The following is a 24,177-nucleotide window of genomic DNA, read 5'->3' on the forward strand; positions in this document are numbered from 1 at the left end:
TGGCACCTGTTTATGCCATTCCTAGAGCACTCATGGCATAGAAAGGTAATTTTTATTTCTACCTTGCTGGTTCATATGCTTCAGAGGCTCCTTCCCATCACTTCGCTTTTCAGAAAGGGCAATAGCACATACAATGCTGTCACCCCTCTTCTTGCCTGAGTTCAGACCAGGAATTCGGACAAAGCTACCAATCCACACCAGCACCATGATGCAGCCGGCTACAGAGGATTCTGCCTTTTGGGAGTGGCCCTTTGAGGATGGGGGTGGGGGGATTGGTCACATTCACTCCATTGAGAATTCACGCTCAGAGAAAAAGAGGGATGTCCCAGTCAGTTGGGGGAATGGAGCTGTACACTCATGACACAGTGTCAGGGCTGGTGGCAGTGCCTGGCCCTGTGTCAGACAAGCACAGTAGAGGGAGCACCTCAGAAGGGAGGGGAAGCAGCTGGGTCTGATGGAGACAAGGAAGCGAGGACCCAGGAGACGATGCCACTTGGGGAATGGGGAGAGCGGACTTGGTTCCTGAGGGCTTTCAGCACCCCATCACCAGCTGTGGTTCTGCCTTGGCTTCCACGAGAGCCCCCACCGGCCCTTTGCAGCACTGCCCCCCTCCACTTCTCGGGCTAAGTTAATGGGCTTCTGTTTCTTGTAACCAAAAGAGTCTTGGTTAAAAAAGTGTTACCTCCCCCTCTGGACTATGAGTTGCTTGAGGTCTTCCTTGTATCACCAGAGTGTAGATCGGTGCATAGAAGGTGTTCAAAATCCACCTGTGGAATGAGCGACGAGTAAACGCATGAACGAATGCGCCTCTTGGTAATCAATGCAGGGCGCCGTTTGCCCGGCTGGACTCCTGCCCCACCATGCCTCTCTGATTCAAAAGGCTCTTGCCTGTAATCACCACAGTTCTGCTACCTCTGTACCCCAGTGTCCAAACGTCTAGCTTCTGACAGGTGGCATTTCCCTGAAGGATTTTTTGCTTTAAAAATACTGGGTCTGGCACACCGGCATCTGAGGGGACAACAGATGCCAACAGGAGATACAAATAGGAGAAGACACTTTCACCTCAACCACATCTGTTCCAGAAGAAACCCCACGTGGCCCCCTGGACCTTTTCCTGAAGAAACATGGGAGAAGCAAGCTGTATTTAGAGAGATATAAGTATAGCTTTTATTTTTTTTTTAAACCAACCCAACATTTCCACTGGCAACTGTCAACATAGCTTATGACATGAGCACTGTTTCTTTTTTAGTTATTTTTTTCTTAAAAAAATGTGTTTAAAATTAAACAGGTGTTTTTTAATTTCTTTTTTTTCCCCCCTTAAAAAATGTATTTATGTCAATGCAGAAAGCCTAAAGATCTGTGGGCAGTTTTGTGATGATTTCATATGTGTGTTCGTGTGTGTGTGTGCGCACGCGTGTGTGTGTGTTTTAAAGCCAGGTCCTTTTCAAATTGGTTGGGAAAAGGTCTGTAGGCCACGGCAATCTCTTTTTCTATAAACCCAGTCTCCATGGGATGACAACAACTAAGAGTCCTCTTTACTGGGGCAAGAAACAGCCCACAGGCTGGAAAAAGAGCTTCATGAGGTTTAAAAACAAGCAGGAATGTGGGAGAGATGAGAAATTCCAGTTCTTCTCTTGAGAAAATGCTCTCAGACGTGACCGGAGGGTCCAGGAGAGGTGGAAGGAGCCCCTTGTTTTCTTACCAACCTCTAAGTTTTTGCATTACCTCGAGAAATACAGTCAGACCTCTTGGTGTGGCATGTTAGCGAGCAAGGGGGTGGTGAAACTGACATTTCTCCGAAGCACTGACATTTTAAATACAATCTTTCCTCTTAAAGATCTCGCTAGGTGGACAGCTCTTCTCTGCCTCCGATGCGAAGCCAAAGATACTCGAGAAGCCGTCTACTCCTTTTGTTTCCCCAGCTGCCCTCCTCTGTCATCACATACCGTTCCTATTTTTGTCCCACATCTCCTGCTTGGCGGGTCTTCCTGCAGAAGGATAAACATAAAGACACGGACACGGCAGACACAGCGAGGCGGACAGAATCAACGGGAAAGGCAGGGAAGGGAACCATGACCTTGTGTTTTAAACTGGATCTGGACATAAGCACATAAGGCTCCTCCTGCCCCCATCTCAGGCCGAGCCCGTTCTTCCGCGCCCCGCGCAGGTGTGCAAACATACTTCCGCCCAAACACCCTCACTCTCCCGCTCAGAAGAAAAGGAGCCTGGGGGGCAGGACCCTGATGAAGCCGAGAGACCCAGCAAGAGGGAGAGAGTGCGGCTGAGAATCCTTGCCTCTACCTGTCGGCTCAGACCGCGAGCTCCTTCACAGCACCCGTTACTGACTTCGGAAAGAAAAGACACAACGAACAAACAGTGAGCAACACCTGACGGGAAAATGAAAACGAAAGCAACCGCAACAATACCACGAAACGAAAAGGGAGCCCCAAAGCAGCCACACGGAGAGGCCTCGTTTCCATCCTGGCCAGCCGAGTCAGAGAGCAGGGATGAGCGGGGACCGGACAGACAGGGGACGCCCTGTCCCCGGGGACGGAGAAGCAAAGGAACAATCCAAAGGCGGTGAGAGGCTCTGACCTTTGCGGTGGGTCGGGGACATGGGTGGGAAGATGGAGAGGCGGTGGATTTGTTGCTGTTGTTGGTTTGTACTGAATTAAATACTGTGTAAAGTGGGTGTTTCCTCCACTCTGTTCGGTTGGTCAAGACTCTGCCCTTTCAGTCCGCGGCCGGGGCCTGGGTCGGGTGAGGTTCCTGGGGCTGGGCCCCTGCCTCTGCAGGGGCTGCTCACCCGGAGAGGGGGGCGAAGCGCCCTTCTCTCAGGAGGAGTCCGGGGCCTGCGCTGCGGAGGCCCCGCGCTGTGGCTCAGAACCCCCTGATGTAGCAGTAGGCCTCCAGCGTGGCAAAGAGTATGTAGAGGAGCCACAGGCTCACAAAGAGCCACGTTGTGGCCAGCTTGCAGCCACGAGGGCCGCCCAGCTCTCCGCCCAGGTGGGGCCGCCGACGGTACAGGAGCACACTGATGCACACGAACGCGAAGATGGTGAAGAGGGTGACGGAGAAGGCCAGCGTGCCGGCGGACACGTAGAACTCCTGTCCCTGCAGGGCCCAGTAGATGGCGGCCACGGACCAGGCCAGGCCGATGCCCAGGAAGACGTTGATGGCGTTGCTGCCCGTGACGTTGCCGATGGAGGCATCTGAGTACATATCCTGGATGGCAGCGGCTTTGCTGGCAAACATATCTGGAAAAGGGCAGAGACAGCAGGAGCTGGAAGGAGCCTGAGATGCGGAGGGCCCACCTGTGTGTCCAGAAGGCTGAGCTCAGGAAGGAGAGGCAAGGGCTCTGTCATGAACAGGCTGTGTGGCCTTGGACAAGTTACCTCACTTCTCTGGGCTTCAGGTTCCTCATCTGCTGGAGTGTGAAAGGTCCCTGAGGGCCTGCTGGTGCTGATATTTACTGAGTGGGCTTGCTGTTCCTTTGGGGTTATTTTTTTAGTAAGGGGAGTTTGCTATCCCACCATCTCCCCCAGGCAACCTTGGCCTCCTGGGAAGCTGCTTTGTGTAGATGCCTGATTATAACCATCACGTGGGGCATTCTCACGGAACACAGTCGTGACCCGATGCCCCCGGACTCAGCAGTGTGTTAGGTGCTGGATATATGGGGACAGAGGACATGCCAGGGAACCGTGAGGTATGGGCTCAAAGAAGACAAAGGCTCTGCCTTTGTAGTTAGTATGTGGGGCACAGAGCCCCTCAAGCAGTTTGACTTCAGATGCTGGCATGGATTGTAGGCATTGGAAGGACTGTCAGGGACATCTAGCCACCCTTTTACTTCACAGGTAAGGAAAATAAGGGTCAAGGAATCTACCCAAGGTCACAGGGGAAATTAACAAGACATTTGGCCCTAAAAACCTCATGGAAGGGTCCTCTGTCTATCGTCATCCTTCATCCAGAGAGTTTCAGGCCAAGCCACGAAATCAGCGAAGCGCACCATCACATAACCTTTTTCAAGCCCCTAATGCTGCCAGCTGCTCCCTGGACCAACTGCAAGGACTTGGAAGTGCCCCAAGCTCCCTCCTTGCCCGCTTGTCCCAGCTTGCCTCCTTGTTGCCAATTTTCTCAGATCTCCTAGAGAAAACCTCTTGCCTTTTCTTGCCTATGACCTTGATTTTTCACCTCTGATCCTCTGCACTTTCTTCCCACATGTGTTCCTTTTCCCCTGTGATAGTTCTTCTCCTTCCCCTCTGATGGTTCCAGTCCCCGGAGGCCCGGAGAACAGGGATCACAGGGCATCTCCTCCACAAAGCCTTCCATGGATCCTCTGTCTAATTTCCCACCACCCAACACATTTCCAGGAGAGCCAAATCTCTTGCATCACTAATGTAGACATAATCCCACTGCTCTGTGCTGGGGCTTGGGGAAGAGGTTTTCCTGGAGGGTGATGTCAATTTAGCTACCCTCCAAAAGGATGTGTTCTCTCAGTCCGGGAAGGGCTTCCCTAGGTCCAGCCCGCAGGGTCCTGTCTGATGGGACTCAGCCGAACCCGCTTGTCAGAGGATGCTCTCTCTTCCTTGCTGTGGCGGTGGGGAGGCACCCTGGCAGGAGTTCAGGTTCAGATGCCTTGGACACCCAACTGAACCAAGTAAGAAGCCGGAGCTAACACAGCCCTCTGCCTACTAACTGCTCCTTGTCATTCCAGCCCAGCTTCCATAAGCCTCTCTTGGAAGCCATCCCTGATCCAGCCCAGGCCCCCTGTTTTATGCTTGCACAGCACCTCTACTTGCCCTTCATTGAACTTATCGAGATGGTTTCAGTTGCAGTAGCTGAGTGTGGTTTCTGTCACTAGCTGACGGACTCCACTCAGAGAGGGGAGCACGTCTGCCCTGCCTCCCACGATTGCCTCAACAACTAGCACAAAACTGCATCGGGCTCAGTAAACATTTGTCTAATGAATGAATAAATTCATGCCTGTTCCTGTTCGCCTTTGGGTGTTTGTAAGAGAAAAAAAGAAGGTGTAATTCATCACATGCAAGGACAACAGCTCACTAAAGCTGCCTCTCCTGTGCCGCCAGGAGACACTTTGTACCCCACAGGTGTCCCTCGAAGGGAGGAGGCCAAGAATGCTTGGAAACGTTTCGAACGTGGCATCTTCAACTGGGCCAAACTTCTATCTCAGAGACCGCCAGAGGGAAATGGAAGAAGAGCAGAATCTATGTTCTTTGAATTACGTTGTTTGTGGCGCTCCTACAACGTGGAGGTTAAGAGAGTGGACCACTTACATGGGCAGTTGACTTAACTCTGTGCGCCGCAGTTTTCCTATCTGTCACGTGGGGATGACAACCATGTCTAGTAAATAGGGTTTTGGAGGGGCGCCTGGGTGGCGCAGTCGGTTAAGCGTCCGACTTCAGCCAGGTCACGATCTCGCGGTCCGTGAGTTCGAGCCCCGCGTCAGGCTCTGGGCTGATGGCTCAGAGCCTGGAGCCTGTTTCCGATTCTGTGTCTCCCTCTCTCTCTGCTCCTCCCCCGTTCATGCTCTGTCTCTCTCTGTCCCAAAAATAAATAAACGTTGAAAAAAAAATTAAAAAAAAAATAGGGTTTTGGTGAGCATCACAGGGATAAAACATGTCAACTGCTTAGCATACACAGTGGGTGACACATCAGAAGTACTCAAGAAACGTTAGCCCTCATTGGCAATATCATCAGGAATCCCTTTGACTTTTGTGCACCTTAGGGGGCAGAGGCTCTGTTAAGCTCAGATCTGAGACAGCAAGGACGATAATGAGGCAAAGTGTAGGGGTCACCTGACCCGGGTAATATCCTCTTTGCAAACCCGAGCACCCCTCACTCTTACCTGGCACAGAGGTGCCGAATGCCACAAACACAACAGCCGTGACTGAGTCCTTGAGGCCAATGGTGCAGCCGAAGTGGGAGGCCAGGTCCCCGATTATGGCTGTGAGCATGCCAATGATGAGAATGGACACAACGAAGCAGGCCCAGCCATGGCAGTACTCTGTGGGGGGCACGCAGGCAAACAGCACCTTCCAGAAGACCGTCAGAAAGTGCATGACGTAGTCAAAGCAGGATGGCAGCCTCTCCTCTCCTGACTCGTCCTCATCCTCGTCCCCTGCTGGAGACAAGAGAAAACAGGCCCAGCAGAGGGCAGCAAGGTCAGATCCCCACTCATGAGGAGGTCGAGTCAACCCACATGACAAGCATTACTGGCTGGCAGGAGACCTCAGCTCTCTCCTGAGGAGTGGTGTGGGCCAGGGCACGGGCACCAGAAAACAGCTGGGAAACGGGACCTGAGTTGGGGTGCCCCACTGGTCAGTGTGAATGCAGGGCACCGCGGGAGACTGGGAAACAGAGGACAGGGGAATAGGGAGAAAAGGGAGAGAGAGAGAAAGAGACTGGGGGCAGAACACAGGAGGGCCAAGGCAATGAAGGAGAGGAGGGTGGAGCCGGCTGCGTCAGGTTGCCTGCGTGAAGAACAGCAAAATCAGCTGTGTGTCCCCTCTTCGCTGGACTGCTGCAATAACCTCGTGGTTCTGGTTGTTATCCGTCCCCAGAGGGGCGGCTGTCATTCCAGATCATGCAGGCGTACCAGAGAGCCCGCGCCATCCTCCAAATATCCCATGGGACAGAGCAGGCATGGGCCCCATGGTCCTTGCCAGGAAATGTGGGCAGCGTTGCCCATTCAGCAGTCTGGGAGAAGAGGATGCGCGGAGGCATGCTGGCACCTTGTCCAGGGCAACTTCTGTAAGGTTTTGACACCATCGGAGGAAGCTGGGTTGTGAAAGAGCAGGAGTTAGGACACTTGAGTTCCAGTCACAGCTTTGCCAGGAAGAGCATCCATAAGCTGGGAGTAAATCACCTCTTGTTTCTGAACCTCAGTTCCCCCGTCTGAGAAAGGAGGGGGTTACATGACGTGGCCTATACTCTGCTTACTGTCTCTGTAGGGTCAAAGCAAGGTCACCAGAGAGGAAACTGGGAGTATCTGAAGCGGGCGACATGAAAAGTGGGGCAGCCGCGGCCACAGCCACCCTGTCTTCCTGGCCGTACTTCTGCTCTGGCTCTGGGGCCTTAGGGATATGACCCTGTGGGTTGTTGCTATGACAGCAAAGCCTCACGAAAGCAGACAAGGCTGGTGGAGCTGGGCAGTACAAGGGGGCCTTGGTGATGCCAGGAGGCGCTATTGGCGGTGGCGGTGAGACCTTGCCTGGGACCCTGGCTGTGCTGTGGGCCACCACTGAGGGAATCTGTCAGTACATGCCAAAGGAGAGGCTTGGAATCATCCAGGGTGGAGGTCTGTCAGAAATCAAGGCATAGATTCTACAAACTCCGGACCCCCACATGTCTAATCAGAAGAGTCCCCTATTTTACAGAAAAGGAGGACCAAAGCAATGAGAGGAAGTAATAATGGAAACAGGATTTTAATCAGTTTGTGTTGGTACCAGATGCTATCATTCTATTTACTTTGCTGAGAAAGGTCGAAATGGTTCCTTTTTCGAATGAGGGAATTGTGGTTCAGGGAGGATAACTTGTTCCAGGTCACACAGTGGAGCCAGGATTTGAAACCAGAAATAGCCATGCTTTTTTAGCTACCCCATGATTCTTTTCCAAAGTGACCCAGTGAAACAGGCAAACATCAAGGACTAGAGCTGGGGCACAGAAGCCTTCCTAGAAATGGGTAGCTGCTGATGGGGCTGTGTTCTCCCTTCTCTGGTGTTGCCTGCTTCTCCCAGTGAGGCTAGTGCCCGTCTTGAGAGCCTCTTACCTGCGCTGACAGTGATGGCCTCCATGAACTGGTCCCTCCAGGAATGGGTCCCCACAACCATGGCCAGGTTTGTCTTCTTGATCAGTTTGTCCACCGTATTCTGTCAGGGAGAGAAAAACTTGGAATCATGAGGTTAGAACGCTCAGAACTGTTGAAGAGTCTGGTGCTTCAAGGGAATGGAAAATGTCTTGCATTCCAGGCATGTCCACATGGATTCTCAAAGTAATGGCCTTGGATGATATCTGCTGGGTCAGTCTTTCCACTTCCCTTTTCTTTGGTTGTGATGACGGATATTTGATACTTAGAGCAATACAGTAGAGCGTAACGGTAATGAGATCAATAAACTGTGCCCCGGAGCAGAAAATTTTAGAATTTCTGTTTTTAAAATGCAGTTAACAATAGTGATAATACATCCAGGGGCTTTATAGCCCATTTATTCTATATGTTGTTTCCTCCCAATATTCCTAGGATCTAAGTGGCCAGCACTATTCATTCCATGTTACAAATGGGGAGACTGGCCCTGGGGGGTTAAATGATTTGTTCAGTTTCAACTTCACACATTCAGTGGTGAAACTGGAACAGAACTTCTATCTCCCACCACATTACCCTATTATTCAATTTGAGCTCACTTATAGCCTGACCTTGAACTCAAAGGACTCTTCAATGATGACCTCTAGTTTGGGGTGTTCGCCCAGTACTGGCTTTCCCATTTCTGCTATCCTCTTGGCCTCCTCTTCCTCCACAGTCAGCTTCCTGTCTGTCACCTCTGCAACAAAACAAAATCAGACTAGCTTTAGCACATTCGCCACTCCCTAGGAGTCTAAAGGTCAGAGTGTGAGGCATGGGTAGTGGGCACAAAGCAAACTGCTCTTGAGAATGGGTCCTTTGTGTACTTTTTAGTGACTCTTTCTACACCATGCTGAACATTTTAGAGCCATCAGACCACGAGAGGGTCCCTTTCAGGCCTGGGATAAACATTCCTATTTCCATTTTATACCGGGGTGAGCAACCTGACCCAAAGACCTTCGGAGAAACAGCACCTAGTAAAGTCACCATGTCATCTGGTGAGATATTGGAGAGTTGGGAACAAAAGGCTTTAACAATTTTGAATTACTGGGCCTGACCATTCAACTACTTAATGTAAAAATTCTTGGGGGTCAGAACCACACGTTAATCCAAAGGGTATGTCTACTGGTTCCCATTAACATCTGTTTCCAACACCACTGGGGTTGTGCCCTCTATAAAGGAGAAAGGAGGAATATCTACACTCCATACAAGTGAACGTCATCCTCATAATGAGAACTTGGAAGATTTCCTGAAAGATTTCATGATTTTCCAATGAAAGATCCCCAGGATTTCTGTAGGAACCAGGCCCATTTCTTCTGGAACAGAAATACTTGTTCAATCAAAACCCAAAGGAAGCTCTTCCTTTACTTTCTTTTGAGGCATTCCCTGTATCCCTCAGCATCTTGACTCATTTACCAGTGGTCCCTTCTCATGTTGAATGGTGGGAAAAATTTTCCACTTCAGCTGGTGAGTCCATTTTGAGACCACTTCACCATGAAGACATATTTTCTGGATTAGAGTGAAATAGAGATTGAATCTTTTTATTCCCCTTTGATTAGGAAATTGCTCTTGGCAGCCTGTTTCTTTCAGAGATCATTTCAACATCTTTCCTTCCAAGTCCACATTCTTACATGCAATTAATTCTTTTATTGAGTTCCTTAATTGCTTTCATTCCACACAGTGAATCTCCTACGGAAATCCTTTGGTCCTTGGATAATCTCAAGGACAAAGTGGGTCAGAGGCCAGGGAGGTCTTCTTTTCTCTCTAACTTGGGAATCGCTGAAGCGTAGGGACAGGTGAGACTCGAGCTCTTGAAGTTGCAAGGAAAGGAATTCACCGGAAAGACGATAAGCCAAGAGTATAAGTTACCAGAGAGGCTGTTTTACATAAGGATTTTCTTAGTTGTCGTGAATGAAGATGGTAAGGAAATATGTGGACGATTCCTGAGCTGGCTGTTTTACTCAGTGCTTCTGGCAACAAACACAGAAGGCAATCCCAAAATGCTTGGGAGCTGTCCGTGGTGCTGTCCTCCCGGTAGTGTTGGTGACGGCTTTCGGAAGCAATTATTTCTCCAGGATCAATGTCCTGTCTATTTCTAAGTAAACAGACACCCTCTAGCAGCCTGATTTTATTCAATTCATTGATTCTGAGTTTTTAATGAGTTAATTATGAAGGTAAATCTGGGTGCATCCAGGGTTCTGGCTATGAAGTCAGTGATCCTAGAAACCAGACTGCAAGCCACTCTGAGAAAAAGCCTTTAGGAAAAGACTTACAGATTCTTTAAAACCATGGGTACTTTTTTTCCCTCGACTTTACATTTTGGCACCATATCACAATGGCTATCCTAGCAGTGACCGTATTATTCTATTCCTCCCTCCCCAATTCCCCCATGTCATACTTTACATGTGCCACAAGAACTTTATTATACCAATATAATGAGCTCTCCAGTGACATATAAATGTACCTGTCTAACCCCTTGTCTAGCTATCAATCTGGCACTACATCCATCTGGCAGGATATTGATCTACCTACTGACCTGTCCACTCCTGTGGTGATAGTCAGTTTTTCCATCTGGCTTTTTGCAAAAATCTCTTTGACAAATACCAATCCTTTATCTTTGGCTCTCCCATAGCTCCACAGAGGTACTCCATATAGATCGGTTAAGTGATTGATTCACATGCCTTTAAATCAACTCTGATTTAGTGTCTTGGTTTGGTAGTAATTCCTGCCTTTCCCTATTTTTATAATTATCATTCCTTTACATTTAAATTAATTTCTTGAGAGAGTGATAAGTCTCAAATCTAAAAGACCATAATGATTCTGATAATTTGTTTATGTAATTACTGAGAATTTCAAGTGAAGAGAATAAATGATAGGTGATTTTGACATTTGGGCTGACTGAACAAACTCTCAGATCTCAGAAAAGGGGGAGGGGGAAGAGAGAGAGAGTGATAGAGAGAGAATATGAATAGGATGAAAGATCGAACAAATATTGGAGGAACAAAGAGCTTGCCAGGCCAGACAAGAATAGATGTTGTGAATGCTCTACAGGAATCCTCAGGAAGAAATGGGGCGATGTAACTAATGCCCTCACTCCCAGGTTCCTGAGCTTGGCAGGGTAGCTCAGAACGAAGCGTATCTACTCTCCATCTTTCACCACCAGGCATTGTTAACCATGCTTGCCTGTCCACCCAGGAAAATTGAAACAAGAATTGGAGATTTACCATGAATTTTAAGTCTAACCATGGGCTCCTAAATGAAAAGTTTACAGACTGAAAGATCTAGAAAATGACACCTTCTTTTCCTATTTCAGTTTCTACTGGTATTTTAACAAATACGTTAAAAGTACAAGAAAGCCTAAATTAAATCACAAACTTTGTTGTGTGCGTATGTGTGTGGTTGGCGGTGGGGGTGCATAGAAGCAAGAGTTGTAACAAAGAAGCTCAAACACCTTCTCAGGCAAGAAGGTAAGTGGAGAAGTAACTCCCAATGCCATGGCATTAATACCCTGGGGGAATAGTGGAAAATATGGAGTCAGAGGTAGTTCTTATCCTGTTGGTCTAGAGAGGAAGCAAGTGGCCAAGGAAGCTAGAGTCATTTTTTTTTCCAGAAAGTAAAAATGTAGGGGTTTCCCTATTTATATTGTTATTCTTGTATAAGGCTGCCAAGAAGGCAAATGTCCTTACTACATACACTGCCCCTTCTCAAAACCAGGCTGCAGCCTGTATGTAATTTTGAATACTAGCGAATTCTGTAAGTTGTTTTGCTTCTCAAATGCTCTTAAAAATTTTTTGCATGCTCAAAGAACTGATGAAATTTAAAATGCTATCTTAACTTACATTGAGACATCTGGTATAGCTCACGCTGTCTATACTGAGAGAGTATTACTGATATACTGGAAATGCTTGTCTATCTGCTCGCGAAGTTGGATGTTGTTTATGATCTGATTCCACTGATGCAAGCATGCTCTCAAAGAAGGTGTATGTCCTACAACAGAACCTAGATTCTGCATGCGAATATGTCCACAGTAAATTCTCCAAGATTTCTATTTTCAGCCAGATAATTGTCCGCACCACCCATCATATCCTAATTCTTCTTCTTGTTCACGGCACCTGTGACTTCAAGGGTAAATGACAAATGAACCAAAGTTCTAGCAATTTAGGTCTCAGCTGTAATGAGATGCAACATCTCCAGGATCAGTAAAATTCCAGATTCTTTAAAAAGTGCATTTCATGTTCTCACAGCAGCTCCTGGTTGTTTTTCCCCGGTTCCCTCAAGATCAAAGTATTTTCTTTCGAATCCCATCATGACCCTATCTGCTCCTGCCCCACAACATGAGATGACAGATGATTAAGACTCAGAAGTCTTGACCCACTATCTCTTTGGTAAGTTTCAACTCTCTTCCTGGTCCTAGAGAAGACCAGCTATGCCTTTACCCACATCCGCTGACAAAAGTGGCGCTCAGTGAATTGTCAACTTCCTCACAATTACTTCAAGTAGGGAAATAAACCTCTCAGTCCTTAGGAGAACTTGTCAGGTTAGCTCGAGCCCGCAGTTCCTATTAAATAAATCAAAGGACATTGGTCTTAAACTAAATAATGGCACTGGCAAGAAGTAGAAAAGATGGGGCAAGACACCTCTTACCTGGAGACAACAGGAGCGCTGTTTGCAAATGGATACCAGACAAGGGGAAGAAAGAAAAGGAAAGAGCATTAAGGTCCCATCTTGAAAGTGTCCCCAGGCTTTGTGGTTGCAGCAGTATAAGGAAAGCAGTGAGCTTAGTGGGTGAGAGCTCTGCAGCCACATGCAAAAGGCAGCATTTGGAGCATGCGCAACAGCAGCAGCAGCAAGAGGTATGAGTCACTGGAGGGACTGCTGAGCACCAGAGCCCTGCAGCCTGACTTTCCCCCCGGACCTTCCCTGTAACTCTTGGGGACAAGGGAAAAAGCAATGAGGATGGGAGGACCATTTGAGTGGAGCAGGGACAGAGTTGGTCATTCATGATCTTCTAAGGAATCAGGTTATCATATCAGGTTATCAGGCTATCATATCATATCATATCATATACCATATCATATCATATCATATCTGTGAAGGAATGAGAATCCAGTTACCAGGAAAACTGTAGAGGTCGCAACCTTGCCAGCGTAGCTGGCTTGTCAGTGGAGAATATGACCCTGGGGCTTGAACAGGAGTTCAGCGTGGGCAGTGGCATAAAATAGTGAACAGTGCTCAGTCCCGCGGCTTCTATCCCTAACCTTATAATCAGATCATGCTTAGCTTCTCAGGGACTGTAACATTTCCATGGCCACAAATAGCTTCCTAGCTACCACACTGGCCAGAACTTTTGAGTTCCCCTCAAAGAATGACCTAGTGAAAAGCTAAGTTCTGCAGAGTATTATTTTGAATGGTTTATCTTTTTATAGATACAGCCTGGAGGTTAGGGCCAGGGACTCCTACCATTTGTATCACCTGTGCCCAGCAAAGTCACTGCAACTAGGAGGTGTTCAATAAAGCTTTGTTTTTTGCCACATATTTTGGCAATTGTAATAGATCCAGTGATGCTGCATCTCTGGATGCTGGTCTTTTTGTTCCAGAAAGGACAGGCTAAACCAGAGTCATACTAAAGCTATTTGTAGATGAAAGATGACAAATAGCAAGGCCCCTACATGGACTGGGAAGCTGGGTTAGACGTACCTAACACAGGGCATCCCTAGCCCCTGGACTGTACTTATGTTAAAAAATTCTTGTGACATACCACACTTTCATCTCATTGGTGTCTTAGCACAGCCCCACACTCCCTAGCTCTTATCAAATAAAAGTCTGGGCATATCCTACCACATAGTCTTGGTACAGCTGGTGACTGATGGTGCTGAGGAAGGAGTGGGGGTGGTGTCTGTGAATTGTTTCCTCTAAAAATCTCTAGGAAGGCAACTCAGGTCTATGATCTATCATCGCACAGTTGCAACCACTGAAGACACATGTGGATCAAGAATCTCTACAGTACATAAACAGGGCCAACAGGTCGACTTTCTGCTTTCTCCCATATGGAAGTCCAAGGGAGTAATTGATGAGTGAATCTCCTTGCTATATTGAGATAGATAGAAGGATGACAGATAGACAGATAGATAGATAGCAAGAAAGCTTGTTCATTCTGCTCCTTCTATGGATCTGCATGGAAGAGACTCTCCTGGCCCCCAAGTTCCAGTGGAAACCAGAAACCTGAACACATTAGTGTACCCATGTTGGCAAGACAAGGGGTAGCTCTTCCAAAAAGGTCCCTGATGCCCTGGTTTTCACTCAGATGTCCCTCCCAACACCAGGCTCATCTCTACCACAGTGAGAGGGCTTGCAGTCAGCTAGAGTTGTACTACTCTCTGGCCATTGTCTACATGATTTGAGACTTTCCATTTAGCAGTTATAGATGGGTCAGCAAGACCCAGATAGGCCAATTCTGAGTGACATAATACCTCCAGGGTGTTTTTCCTGCTGCTGCTGATGAGAGAATCTGCAGCTGAACTTTCCCCTGTATTGATCCCCAGGGTCAGGTGAGCATCATTTATCCCTGCTCACATACCCCAGGGACATACAGGAAATAGCATAGTTCTGTGAGTAATTGGAAGCATCTGGGCAGCTTGTCAGGGTGAGCCCATTGATGTGGTAAGAGGGGGCACGAACAGGCCCTATGACTGGGGGAGAATGCTATCCTTTCCACATGAGGCTTTCAGTGTCCAGGCCCAACAGCCTTGACCATGCTGCTCAGTGTTGATCTCAGATGCCTACTTCTGGACTCGGGTGTTTACTCTATGCCAGGGCAACCGTGTTTCCTATTCATCCTCCCTTTTCCCCTCCTCTAGCTCGTCTAGAGCATTTAATTTCACCTCTCAAGTCTGTTTTGTTTGCCAAGAATAGAATCTGCTATTTCAAATACAGGCTTTTTTTTTTTTTTTTGTAATGCAATTGTCATTTTGACCATGCAAAGTCTATGCTGTTCTGAATGCCTGAGACTCTCCCATGCAGCAGTGATAATGAAAAGCAATTTCTACTGTACAGCTTCTCACCCTGAGAACACCAGGGAATTCTGAAAATCAGGATGGGTTTTCATTTGATTCTGAGTCTAGACAATCAAGTTGTATGACCTTTTACCTTATGGTCTAATGCCAAAATATGGGAAAATCTGAAGAAACTGAAATTAGACAAGAGACCACGTCTGGAAATGCACATATTTCCTATTGGCATCTTCCATTTTGGCATCTTGGTCACCGGGAAGATCTGGAGGATACCTGCCTGCTCACCTACTCCCTCTCCAGGACTAAGTTCCACTAAGCCTTTGCTGACATCTCATTGGACAAAGAGCCCAGTTCAGAAAAGGGGGTGGGGGTGGTGGGAGAGTCTCAAATGGAGAGTAGACAAAGGCATTTTTGCATTTGGCTGAGTCTCTTGAAGAGCACAAGGTGTATCTTGGGTCACTCTCTGTCCTGCTGTTGATCAGGGTTTATTGGGGAGGCAGAAATGAAAAGCCTCTTTAATGGTGGAATAAAGTCATGGGTGGACTTGTAACCCATTCTTCTTGTCTGGAGCCACTGCCTTCTTTCCAGCTACCCTGATCATTTTGTGCTGCTTTCATTTGCACCTAAGTAGCAGAGACTGTGGAAATTGATTAAGCTAATTTACAATGGCCTTAGATGTCTGCTGCATCTAACCAATCATGAAGATGCAGCAGACATCTAAGGCCATTGTAAACTAGCTTACAATGGATACAAGGGAGGTGGGAATGAGGTAGGGCAGGTGTTGAGACGATTTCTGAGAATATTCTCAGCGGTAGTAACTGGAGGATCGGCAGGAACATAATCTAAGCAATGGAACTAGAGATTTTTTTTCCTGCATTCTGGAAGCCAGGTTCATGGCGACATCTTATCAGGTGGTGAGGGGAAGATGAGTAATGGAAGATGGAGATGGCTTTTGTCTCTAGAACACTAGGCATATCCAGACCTGGGTGGACATAGAACTGGTCAGATTTGCAGAGAGAGTCCCCAGAAGACAGTGAAAACTGATCAATCATACCTGTCGGTAGCCTTCAGGAGTACAGTTGCTGGATTTCTTAGCAACTGTCCTTGAATGAAAGGCTTTATGCTGCTCTCTGTCATGTGAATATGAAAATAACTGAAGAATAATCATCCTTTTTTGAAAAACAAGTGGGTCTCACTGTTCCATCTTCCTTGAGGGTCCCAGAAGCATACCTCTTCTGAAGGGGAGTGTGAAAGTCCTTCTCTTGGTATTTCCCAAGAGCACCCTTTTCCATTCCCACATAGATTCCTCCAACACTTCTGAAGTAGTGGTTTACAATCATTGTCTTCAAGGGAGGAAATCTTTCCTTGTATCTTCCTTGGTTGCAACATAATCAGTCCCTGAGTAATGGAGCCCTAGCAGGTATTCCAAGATGCATGTCTTGAGGAAGAGAGAAGATGAGGCCACTTCTCTGGTGTGGGATGAGGGTTATCTTGGGATCTGGGTGACATGCCTATTTGCAGATGCCAAGCAAAGGCAGACTCCTGTGGGCCGTCTTGCTTCTCAGGGATCAACACCAACTACACCATTTAGAGGCCCTTCTATTAGAAAACCCATTGAGTCAACACTCTGGGCCTGCTCAATGTCATTCCTTTTCCGAGGCCCTCTGGCTGGGAAGATTCCCATACCTGGAATTACTTCCTTCTTTTTTCAGACTCTCAATTTTCTGCTTTAGGGATTGCACTGTCCTCAAGTAGTCTAAATAAAGTTCTCTACCTTGGGCTAGGAATAGAGGTGGAATGAGACGGGATGGATATCAAGTGGAGGAAGAACAGTTCAGGACTCCAGATTGTATGACCACCTCAGAAGCCAGCTGTCTCTCAGAGAGGTCTCAGAAGCTGTGGGCTCTGACAATTGGTATACCCTTTCATACCATGGTCTCCCCAACTGTGAAATAGTCAGATAAAACACTTACCTCCATGAAGGGCAGAGGGGCCTATGAACCCCTCTGCAAGTGAATAACCTGCCAAGCACTCAAGGAAGGTTGGGGAATGCAGCAGAAAACTGTCAAAGCATCATTGCAACATGGGCCCCAGCCCCCAGCCCAGACCCTTCCCCATTCAATCCAGGCTCGAGGGTAAGGGGTGGGAGGGGAAGAAGGCAGGGAAGGGGCACAGACATGCATGGCATCACATTCCTTTCTTTTTCTTCTCCTCCCCACCCACCAAGGAGTTTCCACATTTACAGGTTACATGTATGTGTGGGGGCTGTGGGGGAGAGTGCAGGGGACAGTGGTGATCAGATCATTGGAGCACAAGGCGGAAGGAAGTAACTCAGTAGGGTAATGAGGAGTTCAGGCTGCAGCGCTGTCCAGAAGGTGGGAAAGGAGGACTTGGTAATCAGCTAAGGCTAAGAAGGCAGAGATGACACCGAAACAGGGTGAGAGCGAGAATACAGGAGGGAAAAGAATAAAAAAGTCCATTGGTCAAAAAGAGGAAAAAGGAAAAGGGAAGAAAATGGGGGGAGAAAAATAGAGTTGCTTTTTGCTGCTGTTGCTTTTCAGTTAAATTTTTTTTTATCTTTCTTTTTGTTGTTGTCGTTTTATTTTGTTTTGTTTTTTAAAGAATCTCACACCTGATATTCCACGTTCCATCCATTTCGGTTCACCAAGGACAATGAAGAAATTCTCTTGCCTTTCGTATTCCTCCTCATCTACTATTTTAACCCTTATGGTTTTCCTGTAGGGACAACAAGAGAGAGAGTGTGTCGACTGGGTCGGTAGGTTGGTTTGTCATTTGGAGCACAGCCTTTAAAATCATTCCCCATCACTCCTGGTACATGCAGCCCAGTCCCGCCATGGTGGCATTTGACGGGACTATGGTGGATTGTATATTTCTCATATAAAAAAAATGGTCTCAGCTTTTCTTGTCTCCTTGGTCGTAGTTGTCCTTCTGGGTATGAAGGAAAGGGAGCCAGGGGACAAGGAAAAGTGGGCAAAGGAAGGGTTCCAGGGGGACAGGAGGGAAAGGGGAAGGACAAAGGAGGTGATGGTGGGAAGGAGTCAGTTTAGATCCTGCTGATAGTTAGTAGGAGGTGAGTCAGGCAGCGCATTCCATTGGGTGTCACATGGTAACTGGCATTTCTTTGGGAAGCAGGTAAATTACCGGCCCATTGGAAATGATTCTTCTACAACAGGAAATGTGTCAACAGTGCCTAGCTGGGGTCTCGTTTTCCTTCCTTGTGTCTATGCTCACTTCTTATGTGAGCCTCATAAAGAAAATTTTAAAGTATTTATGAGGAAGGGAAACGAGAGAGAGAGACAGCGAGAGAGAGAAAGGAAGGCAGAATTCTATTATCTTTGTCATTCTTTACCTCAGGGCTTCAGTGGTGGGAACTAAAATAAGTATGTATTAACTACAATATGATATAGGACTGCTTTAATATTTATGGCTGATGCACTCCTGGGAAAATGTAAAGAAAATGATAGAAGTCATCAAATTCTAAATCACCTTTATACTTCTATCACATAGGGTGATATGTCCCAAGGCTGGCTTCCTTAAATGCTGATTATCTGGGCTCTGGGGGAAAAGGTGATGGAGGTTCCAATTCATTTCTGGGTTATCTCAACAAAGCATGTTGTCTTTTAAAAACAAATCATTCAGGGAAGCAAAGTTTCCTTGAAAATCACTCCCCTCCGAAGACTGGCATGACGCTGGTTCAGCCCTGCTGTCGTGGGAGAAGTTGCTATGGGGCCTGGATCATCCCCATCTTGGTCCTTCATGGAACCACAGTGGGGTTGGCGGGCTTCAGTAGTGAGCCATGATTTTTCTTTTCCCATCTTGGTCCTCCATGGACCCACAGTGGGGTTGGCGGGCCTCAGTAGTGAGCCATGATTTTTCTTTCCTGCTTGCTTTGTTTTTGGCCTGGGACCTAAATGCTCTCTAAAGGGCAAAGAGGTGCTAACAAACAATAACCTAAGATGTCTAATCAGAGCCTCTGATGTTCCCCTTCCATTCTGAAGACGTGCTCAGCTTTGCCATCTATAAAGTGGTAGACTGATCTGAGATGGTTTGTTGAACACAAGATTTGGTGTGTGTTTGTGTTTTGTGTGTGCGTGTTTCACAAGTACATTTTCGGTCACCCTTTTTGGTACTATTGTGGGACACCTTTACATACCTTGCTGAGTAGACAAAAGACAAAGCTAAATGACTAACAAGAAGAATTTTCTAGGAACCTCTCTCTAGGCCCTAGATATGGGAACCTCTGGCTGTCTAAGAAATAGGAGCCTGGCAGTTTTTCCCCTGCAGGGACTCTGCTGTGGGTTGGAAATGGTGTGCTCTATGACCAAGGGCTTGGCCTGGAGGGACACGATTGATGGCCCTGCCAGGGAAGGAATGCTTCCCCGAATACTGGCCGCTCCCCTCTACATAGATGGTCTGTCCAGAAGAGGATGTTCTGACCTGCCCATTGGAAGTCCGGGATATGTGTGTGGTCATTTACATTGAAGTCAAAGGCTCCATCTACTCTGAGAAATCCTGTGATCTTCTGGGAAAGCTTCCACTCAAGTCAGAATCCCCTCTCCCACTATTCTAGCTCGTCTGCCACCTGTCTACCTGGATGCTCTTTGCAGGGAAAACAGAGTCCAACAGGTAGGCCTGCGACCTAGACCTGAAGCTCAAACCTGTACTTTCAGCTCAATCAAGGTCAGAGAGAGAAACACACCTTGACAAAAGGACTATGGTGAAATGGATGGCTCCTAAGGGCTGCTTTGGGGGAATGGGATGAACCACAAATAGAACCCAAGTCCAAATACATTGATTCTCAATGTCTGCCCATGGACATCTGTGCTGAGCATCTGGGCCAGTTTCTCAAGTGCTGCCCTCCTGCTGGTGCTGTGCTACATGGTCTTTTTCTTTCCCATATATAAAGCCATCCAGGAGAAGCAGAGAGCCGCACATATAATACTCTGGGCTCTGGCTGACTTTCTCTCTCTCTCTCCCCACTCTCTGTTTTCCCCCATATCCATTTCCCCATCCCACAAAAACTACCACCGACTCTTAAACATCCTTCTTATGGATACCATGTGACAGGCTGGCAGGTGTTAGGACAGAGCTAGGATCAGAGAGAGGAGAGGGAGAGGTGGAAAGAAAGGAAAAGAGAGAACAAGAAAGAAAACAAAGGAACGTGAACCAGAGAGGTAGAAGAAAGGGGAAGAGAAGACAAACGGATTGGAGACAGGAAGAACTAGAAGAGGAGGGGAGAGAAGAATGTTAACGTTAGTGTGGAGGACAGGGTACTACACCTTTCTGAAAACTCATATCCACCATGCGGGGGCCCATCATCTCAATGAAGTAATTCTTGTTTTTCTCATACGCCTCATCATCAATTACCTTGATGTGAATTGTTTTGCTGTGGATGGAAAAATAAGTATCATAAGCAAGGAGCACAGTGGGGGGCCAGCCAGCTGGGAGAAGGAACAGGAAGAGAATGAAAACAGTGGAAAGATCCAGAAAGGTCAAAATGTGTCCCCAACACCACGAGGGCACAGAGGAGAGGGGCTGCCCCAGACCCCCTTCCAGGTTCACTGGGCTCCTCTTAGGCTTTGTGTGGCTTCGTGGCATGGTCAGACTCGAAGACTGGAAAGTCAAAAGTTTTGGGTTCTAATCTGAGATATGCCACGTAACCCTGGACAAATAATGTAACTGATACGCAAACAGGCTAAATAATGCTTACAGCATCCCAGGGCAGTCGTCAGAGCACTGAATTAAAGATATATCACAGCTCAAGCACTTAGGTCCTCTGTAGTGTTTGTTTCCTTAGCCCTCTTGCTTTGAGGACAAGAGAGAATTTTTTTTTTAAGTCTTTGACTTTTGAAATGAGCAGGTGTTGCTCTGAAAGGCTCATGTTATAGAAGGGACACAGATGGGGGGGGGCACGATGGCCTGTGGGAGTCTTGCCTGGAAATAGAAGGACTTTTCTCTTTCTCTGTGGCAGTGACTACCACGGGGAAGCCAGGAGGGCCATGTGGCTCAAGTCACGCATTCTGGTAATTCATAACTGGGTGCAGAAACTACAAGCCTACCTGCAAATGAACCCTGCAGCCCCAAGGGTGCACTGACTGGATCACATTAACTCTAGGACGCTCCGAATCACGGCTGCCTTATACATCCTACAGTGATTTTGTGACTAACACAATTATATTGTTTTTATGTTAAAAGATGTTTCATTAATTTAAACATTGAAAAATATAAACCAATTTTAGTAGTCCTGATTTGCATTTTTCTCTTTTCTTTTCTCTCCCTCCCCCTTCCTTCCTTTCTTCCTTCCTTCCTTCCTTCCTTCCTTCCTTCCTTCCGTTTCTCTCTTTCTCTTTCTTTCTTTCTTTCTTTCTTTCTTTCTTTCTTTCTTTCTTTCTTTCTTTCTTTTTCTATTACTAAAAGCTTTAAAAACAAAGATGGACCTGGGCCTCTCCCAACCTTTGCTTAATAATGGGGACATTTCAGGACCAGACTCCACCTGAGGCCTTTCGCAGAGGGTATGGGACACTGGTGGAGGGGCACACATGCAGCTGAGTCTCCCATCAGCAGCGGGATGAAGGGATGCACACAGGAGCCCCTGGGCATGCGCTCTCTCAGACTTGGGGGGCCCGAGGCCTGCCCTTTGTTGAGGAGGCTGAGGCCTTTAGCACCTGCCTTTATTTTCATATAAAGTAGGAATATCTTTATACTCTGACTTGGGACAACCTCTCTGCTCTCCCAAGCTTTCCTGAGTCACTGTTAAGAGTGCTGGATGTCTACAGAGCTTCCTCTGTCCACATTGTGGATCCTACAGAAACAAATGTAGGTCTGTCGTTCCTGAAGTGAATTAATAGCAGTTACTAATACATCCTGGCCCCTGCCAGCCCACTGTTTCAAAATCAAAGACTCCAAACCCACACCCATCCCTATCCCATACAATCCTGGCTGGCCACCACAGAAAGCATGAACGTTCAAGCTCTGAGAGGCCTCTTTGGCCTTTCTTCCTTGAGAGCAGCGGCACTGGTATTAGAGACGAGGACCTGAGATCAAATCCAGCCTCCAATTCTCACGAGCTGGGTGACCTTGGACAACTTGCTAAGGCTCTTCAAGTCTCATACATAAAGCAGAGTACGAATATCTACTTCAGAGCGTTCTTTTTTTTTTTTTTAATATGAAATTCATTGTCAAACTGGTTTCCATACAACACCCAGTGCTCATCCCAACAGGTGCCCTCCTCCATGCCCATCACCCACTTTCCCCTCCCTCCCACCCCGATAACGCATGTGAAGTGCTTGGTGGGGTGCATGATCCTTAGTACGTGTTTCCTAAATAGCAACTATTATTCCTTAAAAGTAATATGACCCCAATTTGGCATCTGAAAGTATTATATCTCCAATCATTAAGGCAGAAAATAAGGGGAAATCAATACATAGAACTGGTGACCCAAGACATGGTACAGGTTGGACAGAAGTCAGGTCAAGAAAGGACTGGCTAATGCAGGATGATCGACCCCAAATGAGCTCTTAGAGGGGCTTGTAATGTTAAGGGTGAGAGCATAGATACTGACTCACATTTTTCAAATTGTGGCCTTGTCAGCAACAAGCTCTGGGCTGGACAGACCACATGTCATAAGACATTGTGCTTGTGATTTTTAGTGAACGGATAAATAGAATAAGAGATGCCATCGACAACTCAGTGGAAGACAGGGCAATGAGGACAGACATTAGTGGTGGCATAAGGAAGTGAGGGTAGCTGGCTGGGGCCACTGGCTGGAGGGTGTAGTGAGGGGAGGAGATGGGGTGTGAGACTCCCTCACTCAGATCAGTCACGGGGAAGGCATCACATCTGTTTGGAGTTAAGGCGTTACCTTGCCTGGAAGCATGAGAAATCCCTTCCAGCTCTAGAAAACCAAGTAAGCTTGCAGTTCTGCCCAACCCAAATGAAGCCACAAGAACATTTAAACTGAGTGAGAATCACCAGCCAGGTCTTGAGTTCTCTTTCCAGGCGTGTTCTTCCTCATTTCAGTCAACAGCAACATCGTCTATCCAAACCTGGGATCACCCCTGATCCCCTCCTTTTCCTCACCCTTCCCTCTCGACCCCACCTCAACCCTAATACACCTGCCACCATCTTTCCCTCTGCTACCAAGACCTAGAGCAAAACAACATTGCCTCTCCCTTGAACTTGGTAATAGCCTCCTAAGAGAGATCGCTGCCTTTGCCGCTTCCTTCAATTCCTAACCCCATAACAACCCAGGATTGTCCATTAAAAATACAATTCTGGGGGCGCCTGGGTGGCTCAGTCAGTTAAGCGGCCGACTTCGGCTCAGGTCATGATCTCACGGTCCGTGAGTTCGAGCCCCACGTCGGGCTCTGTGCTGACAGCTCAGAGCCTGGAGCCTGCTTCCAATTCTGTGTCTCCCTCTCTCTGACCCTCCCCTGTTCATGCTCTGTCTCTCCCTGTCTCAAAAATAAATAAAAACGTTAAAAAAAAATTTAAAAAAAATGCTGCATCCCATCACACCCCTGTAATTGGAATAAATACAAAGTCCTTATCATGGTCTATAGTATCTTAGATCATCAGCTGCTGGTGACCTCAATGATTCCATTCATAACGTTCTCCCCTTGCTTGTGAGACCCAGATACACTGGTCTTTCTTCCTGTTCCTTCAATTTTTAAAAAAAATTTTCTACATGTATTTATATTTGAGGGGGGACGAGGGGCAGAAAAAGAGACAGAATCCAAAGAAGGCTGTGGGCTCTGAGCTGTCAGCACAGAGCCCGATGCAGAGCTCAAACTCACAAGCCGTGAGATCATGACCTGACCTGAAGTCGGATGCTTAACCAACTGAGCCACCCAGGTGCCCCTGCTTCTGTTCCTTAAATCAAGCCCCTTCCCACTTTGGGCATCGTCCTTGCTTGTTCTCTGTGCCTGGGTCTGTCCTTACCCTCAACCTTTGGGTCTCCACGTAAGCATGGAAGGCCTAGGAGAGGCCTTCCATGGCCATGTGACCTTCTTCAGTATCTTTCCTCCCCATCGTCTCTACCTCCCTGCCACAGGTCACTTTCCCTCGTGTCCCACCTGCTTGTTTCCTCCAGTGCACTAATCACAGCCTGAAGTTAGCTGGTTAGTTTGTTAACTTACTTGCCCACAGTCTGTCCATACTGGAAGGTAAGGGCCACGGTGACAGGGAGCCTGTCTCACTTGCTGCCCCCGTCCTAGCACCCGGCACGGAGGAGGCCCTCGCTCATGACTTGCTGAGGGACTAAAGGTGGATTTCGAACACGCCTGAGAACAC

The 24,177-nt window shown here is 47.5% G+C and overlaps 1 protein-coding gene across 9 annotated transcripts in view; it reads right to left on the bottom strand.

Moving 5' to 3' along the window:
* Positions 1-1,139: 1,139 nt before the first annotated feature.
* SLC8A3 (solute carrier family 8 member A3) overlaps positions 1,140-24,177 on the bottom strand; it is a 146,853-nt gene continuing 123,815 nt past the window's right edge. For 2 of the 9 annotated variants that reach the window (XM_045060130.1, XM_011283300.4), the window contains exons 3-8: positions 20,166-20,272; positions 12,500-12,517; positions 8,431-8,555; positions 7,790-7,889; positions 5,867-6,142; positions 1,140-3,257 (exon numbers count right to left, since the gene is read on the bottom strand). In XM_045060130.1, the coding sequence (XP_044916065.1) occupies positions 2,881-3,257; positions 5,867-6,142; positions 7,790-7,889; positions 8,431-8,555; positions 12,500-12,517; positions 20,166-20,272 (1,003 nt within the window). In that variant the 3' untranslated portion in view covers positions 1,140-2,880. Of the gene's footprint in view, positions 3,258-5,866; positions 6,143-7,789; positions 7,890-8,430; positions 8,556-12,499; positions 12,518-17,497; positions 17,602-20,165; positions 20,273-24,177 lie in introns of those variants that run through there. The other 7 variants (XM_019833212.3, XM_011283308.4, XM_011283301.4 and 4 more) reach the window with 7 other exon arrangements.

The sequence above is a fragment of the Felis catus genome, chromosome B3 (genome assembly GCF_018350175.1).
Source record: "Felis catus isolate Fca126 chromosome B3, F.catus_Fca126_mat1.0, whole genome shotgun sequence".
Taxonomy (NCBI): domain Eukaryota; kingdom Metazoa; phylum Chordata; class Mammalia; order Carnivora; family Felidae; genus Felis; species Felis catus.